Here is a 9,879-nt window from a genome sequence, read left to right on the forward strand (position 1 = left end):
GTGCAGAATAAAAAAATTTAAAAAACACTATCTAATTACAAAAGGTTGTTAAAATACCTACACATTTGATAAGTATATTAACTACAAATACTTAACGTAAGTTAAGTCGTACTTGACGTACTTAATACAAAAGCATTATTTATATTTTGTATAAATCATGTATTATATATTTCACGTTTAAAATATATTGTTAAATCAAATTCAAATACGAATCGAATAAATTATGAGGATATTAAATTTAATATAAATTATACCTTCCTGGGGTCGATGAGAGTATAGCGTGGCAAATATATTAACATATTAAGTATTATACATAATATTCAGCTGGTAGCTATAACTTAATAGTTATTAATTTATTATATTTAAAAGTCAACTGTCCATAAATTGTATTCACTCTATGTCTCTATACTATAGTCTATAGTACTTAGATAATATAAGAATAGTCTATTGCATGGGTGGCCAACATGAATACGTCCACGAGCCATATGGATAAATACAATGATACCAAGAGCCAAATGTTTATAAATACATTTCATAATTTTTATAATTTTATCCTATATTATCGTTAATAAGTAAATATTGATTTTTTTAATAAAACACAAGCCGCATACGACTATGACGTAAGCTACAAATTGTCCACCACTGCAGGTCTATTGTAAATTCAATATTTTTGCTAAACTATAGATCATATTATTTTCATTACCAGCTAATAATATTGTATTAGATATACATTTTAATTAACTTTTTATTAAATCAAAATATCGGTACCCTAATTAAACATATTATATGTAATATTTATTTTTATATCTCTGATTGTTTTGAACCATAAATCTTTAACTATACAAAATTAACATTTTTAACTACAAAATAATTTACAAATAATCGTGATTTTGATGAAGTTTATCAAATTTCAGTTTAACATTACAACTTATAAATTACCTATATATTAAGCTTTTTTTAACCCAGTGAAAATTTTTTTCGTTACTTATAGAACAAAACAAATATTTTAAATAAACATATTTTGTGAAAGTTTCGAGTATTTGCAATAAATAATTTTTAAATTACAACAAAATAAGAAAATCCTTCAATGAGAATTCGATGAATTTATGGTTGAATATTCAATGTCATAAAAATTTGAACTTCAAACGCTCATAAAAATATATTTACTTTCCGAAAACTTTTTGTTTGTTAAAAATATAAAAACTAAACATATGATAAAAAATTATTGAGAATTTACGTTTAATTTTTTTTTTTTAATTACACTATAAAAATAGCAACTTATACAGAGCCTTGCAATACATTTTCAAGTTTTTTAACCAAACGAAAAATTATAAATCAAAAATGATTGAGCTTAGTATGTCAATACTAAATTCAATTTAGTACTTCAAATATTCAGGCATTCATAAAAACATCAGTACAATTTCGTTCAAATTTTTTAAATTCCGGTAATGTTTATGAGAAACTTTGCAGTATGTAATTTTCAAGCTGTTAAACCAGTGGTGCACAACCTAGCTGGGGGTCGCGAAATTTTATTAGGGTTCGCCAATAATTTTACACCAAATGAAAAAGTTTTTTTTTTTTATTGATCAAAATACATCGACAATTAGGCTATTAGTAAAATAATGTTTTTTTTTTTTGTTACATTTTTAGTATTTTAAGTATACATTTTCTAGATTAAATTAAATTGTACAATTCTGTTTTAGTAAATTTTTATTATACACTTACATAATGTTGGTAGGTCGTATTATCAAAATAAATCATTTTGAGGAGTCGTGGATCAAAAAAGGTTGCGCACCACGTCTAACACAGACGACGCAGATATTTTTTTTGAATTATACTATGTTTAAAAAATGTAATATTAATATTTGATGAAAATGTTCAAGTGTCAACGACATATTTTCAATAGCAACAAAATCATTTTGAATACAACTGACCATAGTCAATTTTGACTTTCCATTGTACTCAATCAATATTAAAATATACTCAATTATTTATTTTAGATAAGCTATAGGACTATTTTATTACTACATTATAATTAAAAAAATTGGTTTATATTAAATGCGTTCATTAATATGTAACCGAGTATGAAATTGTAGCTATGATTTTAAATTAACCCTTAACCCATATATTATTTTTATTGTACATATACATTTTACACATCAGTTGTATGTATGAAATATAAAATAAAATTTTGTTTTTAGCACAAAAGTGCAAACTTTTGTTGATTTTCATAACAGCATTTTATTTGGTATATTTATAATACCATTTCTGGTCACCCGTATACATTCTACTGCTCAAATATTAACATAATATCAAATATTAAAACTGAAAGAAAAATTCGTACATAGTATTAATAATCCAAAAGTGTTACTAAAACCTATTGCCTAGGTAGCTAATACCTATCCCCCCCGTCGTTCATTAAATAGATCATTCAATCGTTTATTGGTGTATAATTAGTATCAATGACTATAAATTATAATATTATATTGAACCGCTCTTTCGCCTCCAGTTGATTTAACAGTTAGTTAACACATAACAATTAGATTGAAAGTTACCTACATAATAACTATAGATATTTTACCCGTTAACAATTTGTTCCGGAACATAATAAATTAATATAATATACCTTATTAATCGGATTCGCAAATGAAATAATTTTTTTTTTTTTTTGACGTTTTAGCTAAGACAACTATAGGTATAAATGAAATAGATTTGACATGTAGGTTTGTTATATTTTTGTGATTTGAAAAAAAAATGTATCCAGTTAACATTTGTTTTGCTTAAACTTTAAATAGTTCAGTGTAACCGTTATTGTTATTAAAATATGTCGATATCCTAAAATATATTAATTTTTTTTATAAGCCATCAATGTTTATAATTTGTTATCAAACCTTAAATTTATTTTATATTTATCTATCATAATACAAAATTAATGAAGTCTGCATTTTTTTAAAATTGTATTTCAAATTTCACTTTAATGATGATTTACCGAATATGAGATCCCATACGTCCCGTATTTTTAAGAAATAAATCTGAGTTCCCTAACATTAATAAAATTCTGAATAATTTTATTAATGCAATAATTTTATATAAGGTGTAACAGGACTATTTAACAAATTTCCATTACATATATTACTATATTTGTCAAATAGTAAGTACTGTTACACCCCGTATATATGTCATGGCTAGCGTAATTGTGTATCAGACTGAATATAAGATCAACTATAAAGTCCAAACGGAATATATTTCACTTTATAGTTAAAAAAGCGTATGTCAAATCAAACTTCGGGATTTTGACCGTTGTAAATTTTAATTTTGCTATTCTTCTCAAATTTACAATAAAAATGTTAGAATTATAATAATCCTTATGAACTAATGAAGTAGTGACTCTTGCTGATTATCCTGATATTTCTGTAGAGTACTGATGACATTTTAATGTCATAGATTTTATGCAGGTTGTAAATACGGTACTGTACACACATTTGTTTTCACTGTAACAACGTCACAAGAGTTTGTCTCCGTTAAATTAATACATTATACGCCATTATATTATAGTAAGTACTAAGTACCTATCCTTTAACTATCAATCATTGTTGTTTTCTCGATCTAAGATTGCGACATAGTTGCCCTTGGGCCTTGGGTAACCTCATTGTCCCACTAACTCGTTGTACATGACTATACACGTTTTTTCATTCAAATTCAACCCCGCGATGTTTGCCTATCGTATACATGTGTATTATTCACACATATTGCGATCGATCAATAAATAAAATAACAGCTATGTCATTTAAAAAGCGACACAGGGTCATTTTGGAAAATCAAAATTACTCGCTCAGACTACAATCTTTTTATCGCGTTTTTTTTTTTTTTATTCTGTGCGGCGTCTAATGTCTATACAATAATATGCAATCAATATTACACTAAACTGATTTATTAACTAGCAAAACGCGAAGAATAATGAAATGGTTTATATATATATAATATAACATATTAGACGACAAACACTCATCAACATATATAATATCATATTATTATCATCAGACGCCACTAATAAATATTAACGTGATAAATTATTAATTGGTTCAATATAATTTAAAATTTTAGCATAGACAATTGAACACTCGTACGCTTGACTATTATATATATATATATATCTACCTTCCTATACAGCCGGTCATAATAAAGAAGTGTTATGATGTGTTATGTCCGAATTTAATTATTTATCAACTTTCAAACATACCTAAATCAAAAATCACTTTTTAAATATTGTTTGAAAGTGTTGATAATCAATAATAATTTTCACAACGATAATTAAACACGCTTACATGTAATAATTACATAAATATATAGTAATTATAATATATTTTTGAAAGTATTTAATATTGAGATAGATAAATTTAATTACATTTTAACGCTGGTTTTAAAATTATAGGAAAATAATGTAAAATCGTTGAATGAACACTATGCAATATTTTGATGATTTTATTAGTATACAAAATTATAATGTGAAAGTCGTACTAAAATAATATAAAGGTAGGTCATGTCGTACCTCATGTCCTCATACACAAACTATAAGTAAATAGGTATACATATTTAAATTTTAAATGGAATGTACTTCTATATACAATATATACATCATTAAAATACATATTAGATTATTTATGTTTTTGCAACTTGACATTTTGAGATAAAATCTAGTGGATAGTGGATTAATATTTTCCTCTTGTAAATATGTGTTGGTACCTGCTTGATAGCACAATATGTTAGATATATTACATTATATTTATTGTTTATCTTAATATTACTGGTATTTTACGCGAATAGAGTCTAGTCAACAAAAATCGTTTCAAAAATCTGTTTTGAAAGGAAATATATTATTATGAATGTATTATAAAGATTTAAAGCAAATTATTTTATTACAGGTCTAACATGCGGATCACCAAGCCACGGAGAAAACGAACAATCATTTGGTTACGATTCTGGAGAGCTTGGTAAGAACAATAGTTTATTCATAAACTTATTATTAATTATCGTGTATGGTTCGTATTCCAAACTTTTAAATTCTAAGGTCAAGGTAAAACTTTTTGACTGACGACCGAGTCTTTTATGTACAGTATGTAAATTAAATCATTAACCAATAAAATCCTGCAGATGAATTATATAATATTATCTATTACAACATTGTTTATACGAAAAAAAATAGTACATAATAATATATTATACATATATAAAATCGATCTGATTAATCGCAAGTCGTTAGCTTAACTAAGTATTAATTAAAACGCAAATACATCGTAGTTAGTTCGTAATAAAGCAATATATCATGTACATGCTCTTACGTAATTTGTAGAAGAAATATATGCTTGGAATAAATATCATACGGATTATGTATCATTTTAATTATGTAGGTACTTTATAAATGAACCCTGGTTGAATTCCATGTTATGAACCAAACGTCGCAGTTTTTTCGATTACAGTTATAATTAATATTAGGTTTATAAGTTTAAAGTATTTAAGTACCTACCTACCAATCAAATTTAAACACATATAATTTTATGCCTTCTTAAAAACTTTAGTTAGTTTTATAAGACATTTTATTTAAAGAATGTAAAATGGACACCTACTTCAATCAAACATGAGTTATTATTATTTAATTCACACATCGGAACATACAATTTTAATTTTACACAATCATAAAGTTAAAATTTAAAAAAAAACGTTGCATGGTAAAAAATCTTTAGGTAAGTATTTAAATTTAGGAAGCTGTAAAAACAACAGTACCTACCTAAAACCTAATATTATCAAATGTATAACTATAGTATCTGTTGGAATTATAAATAATTAATAACTTAACTTATTAATTTTTCATAGTTTCTAAAAATATGAGTGGGTCGTATTTTACTGTTTTTCAGTTGTTCAAAATCGTTGTAACCAAACTTTAGGAACATATAGGTATTTTTTACCAACCTATTTTCTAAATATGGTTTATTAATTATTATCAATGGGTTTGGGTGCACATATCTACTGCTAAAAATAGGTAAGTGTAACACAGGTACATATAAATTGATGACATAGAAAATATGAACAGATATATACATTTTGTAAAACTGATACATTTCTTGCTACTGTTGATCAGAATCTAAAATAAATAGGTGCTGTATAATTGTATATTTGTATACACTATACAATATACATTACATCGTAATTTGAACTTAACATTTATTAGAGGACAGACAACAGAGGTACGATGACAGAAGTTGATACTTCACATTTAAGTACCTAGGTATACATATTGATATGTTATAATAAAACATTATACATAAATATAAACATTACACAATAAACTACAAAATATACCATGTACCTCACTAAATGTCAAAAAATGCACCCATAATAAATGATAATTTATTATTGAAAATAATTAAAATTTATTTCATATTACTACGATTTGAAATATGAAATTTTAAAGTTCTTATTTTTGTAATAGGTATGCTTTCTAATACCTAGTATGAGAAGATAGACATAGGGTTTTTTTGGGAGAGGGATGGTAGACCCTATTTTTATAATTTTTATTTTCTATGGGCGGGGACACCATTTTTTGCTGTTATTATAAATTATGATTCTTATTAGATATAAATTTATTAAGCACTTATTTTGATTATTTAAGAAGCTTTATTTCAATCCCTGATTACATAGTGACTTATTTTATGTTGAACTTTAATAGGTAATAAAGTTTTACATTCAAATTTTATTATAGTTTTTCAAACTTTATATTTCTTTAAGCTCTTAGAAACTACTTATATGCATGTTATATGATATACATATAATATATTTTTCGTAGATTTTAAAACACATATAAATCCACTTAAAAAATAAGTGTTTTTAGGAATAAATATTTTTAGCAATTTTAAGGTTCATGGCTTATTGTTTTTAAATATTTTGTATTTTAATCAATAATATCCCAACATTTTTTTAAGGCTTAATCAAATAAGTTTAAAATTACATTTTCTATGTATTTTTTAAACCTCGGATCCACTAAATTTGGTAACACCAAATACCAATGTATTCATAACTACACTTTGTAATACCACAATTTTACTGAGTAATTTTATAAGCACGAATACACAAAATAACGAGTATAATTATTTGAGTTTACAAGTGGCGAGAAAGAATCATAGTTTTAGGCTGTAGCATGTAGGTATTTGAAACCCATACAATTAATGCATTAGATCCAATGCTTAAAATAATAAATATTGATAAAGTGATCAATTTTAAAGTAATAAACGTGAGAAAACACATTTTTATTAAAATGATAATAACATAAATAACCATAGAAAACATAATCTAAAATAGAATCAACTTTAATAGCAATAGTTAAGTATTTTTGACGAATACCTCAATGATATGAGGAAACAAAAAAAAAGGAGGGTAAGTCGTGGATGTCGCTCTGCTGTACAGTAGGTTACAAGTGGATTACTGTAATGGATGGAATTAAATTTGAATTCAATGATATTATATCATTGTATACGAAAGACGATTCTGAGCGAAGACGGTTTATCTGTCTAGAATATATTATAGATTATTAAAAATTTTCAAATCTTAGATTTAAAAAGAAAATTTTTTATGAATTTCTAGTTTTAAATAATTTGCAAATTTTCGTGATTTTTACACATGTTGTCAAAATTCAAACTTTGAATGCTTGTAAAAAAAAATTGTGCTAATATATTTCTTTTATTTTCCACCTGCTATTGTAAAAATATGTTAGGAGCCTTATAAAAAAATTTTAAATTCTAAAATATAAAAGGAAAATTTTTTATGAATTTCTAGCTTAAAATAATTTGTGATTTTTTGTGATTTTTACATAATATGTTGTCAAAACTCAAACTTTGAATGCTTATAAAAAAAAATTGTGACTACGAATTTATTTTATTTTTCAACTGCTATTGTAACAATATGTTAAGAGACTTGTATTAAATTTTCAAATCTTAGAATTAAAAAGAAAAACTTTAATGAATTTCTATCTAAGATAATTTGAACATTGTCGTAATTTTTACGTATTTAGTCAAAATTTGAACTTTAAATGCTTATAAAAAGCATTTCTTTTATTTTTCAACTGCTATTGTAAAAATATGATAGGATCCATGTATTAAATTTTCAAGCTTTTCTACCGAACAAATAAATTTTTATCGATATTTATAGAAAAAAAAACCAAAAAAGTTGAAAAATTAAAATGTCAGTAAATAGCGCAAAACAAATCTAAATATTTTGAAAAATTTATCAAATATAGAAAATGCCTATATAAATATTCAGTGAAAATTGCATGTATCAATGGTCATTTTTTTAAATGTTACATCAAAAATTAAAAGCGATTTTGTCGAAAACTGACTGTACGTAAAATTTCCTGTTTTTCCCTTAATTTTTAGTTTGTTTATCCCGATTATTTAGAAAAGTATTAAGAATTATTTACTTTTGACACTCCAAAGTACCAACTAGATTCACTTTCTGATCGAACGAGGTACTGAAGTAAAAAATCAGAGCTTTTTTACTGCCCCAAAACGTGATGGCTGACACAAAAAAAAACACACATCATGGTAAAATCAATACATTCATCACCCGCTCAGAATCTAAAAATATTGAATAAGTATATTTTTGGTATATTATAATCTATTAAGTGGTTGGAAAATAAATACCAATTTAGTTAAACTACATAATATACCTAATTTTATCATTTAGACATTTTCTTATAATATAGTACCAAGGTACTACATTTTTTAGCATCTGTATTAATTTAAGTTACATAAATAATAAATATTGTTATTTTAGATCCTTCTCATTGGGCAACAGAGTATAAAACATGTTCAGGAAAATATCAATCACCAATTGACATCGAAGAGAATCTTGTAACGAAAGTAAATCTACCACTTTTGCGTTTTCACAATATTGACACACTTCCCTCGTCAACAACCATAACAAACAATGGACATACAGGTAATAACATTTGCTATATATTATTTACTTACTTTATTTGTTTTAAAAAACAAATTAATTATGATATCTAAGATTTTTCAACAATAGTCAATGTAAAAACAATGAAATACCAATACAAGTGTATATAACACTATATAACAAACCAATATGAACATTTTTTTTCTTACAAAATCTTTATAATTAGATATCTATCATATTAAACAACACTGATTCACTTTTTGTTAAGAAAATAACTTAATTAATGACATTAAAATAGGTTAATAACAACAGGGCCAGTTTTAGGGGTGGGTGAGTTGGGCGCATTCAGAGTTTATATATTAGTTGTTTAAATCAATTACTTAACCTAAACTAGAAAACACATTAATTTTCCTTGCCCAGGGTGCATAGATCCCTAAGACTGGCCCTGAATAACAATAATCAATTGTTTGTTTTAATTTTTAAGTTATCATATTCATTAGTATTTTTTTTCTTAATCAATAAATTAATTATAAAACCTCTTACCAGATTAAGTAGAACATTATGTAAGTACTTGCTCACAAAATTGGAGGTACAATCACTGCAATATGTAATGGAAACAGATACAACCGTATATTGGAAGATTATCATGTGCTATATAATTATTTTGTACACAGTTGTAAGTTGAGGCCAAACAAATTGAATAACTATCAATATGATCGATAAAAATAATGTTTATAAGATAATGATAAATATATATGTAATTAATAAGACTATATAGTGTAGTGTATTAATGTATATACAATTATTAAATGTTACATGGGTCAAAAACAAACTCTAGAAAAAGAACAATTTTACTATAGTATAGTAATTTAAACTAAATAAATGTATTAAATAATTATTACACATATTATATTGTGATCTGTTTATATTATA

General features: G+C 24.9%; 1 protein-coding gene across 1 annotated transcript in view; it reads left to right on the plus strand.

Moving 5' to 3' along the window:
• LOC107173068 (carbonic anhydrase 2-like) overlaps positions 1-9,879 on the plus strand; it is a 33,229-nt gene that overhangs the window by 13,901 nt on the left and 9,449 nt on the right. The window contains exons 2-3 of the mRNA XM_089218644.1: positions 4,923-4,991; positions 8,824-8,988. Coding sequence (XP_089074770.1) covers positions 4,923-4,991; positions 8,824-8,988 — 234 coding nt within the window. The remainder of the gene's footprint in view (positions 1-4,922; positions 4,992-8,823; positions 8,989-9,879) is intronic.

Source organism: Diuraphis noxia, unplaced genomic scaffold (assembly GCF_037042655.1).
Source record: "Diuraphis noxia isolate RWA-SAM2 unplaced genomic scaffold, SU_Dnox_SAM2 contig0002, whole genome shotgun sequence".
Classification (NCBI taxonomy): Eukaryota; Metazoa; Arthropoda; class Insecta; order Hemiptera; family Aphididae; genus Diuraphis; species Diuraphis noxia.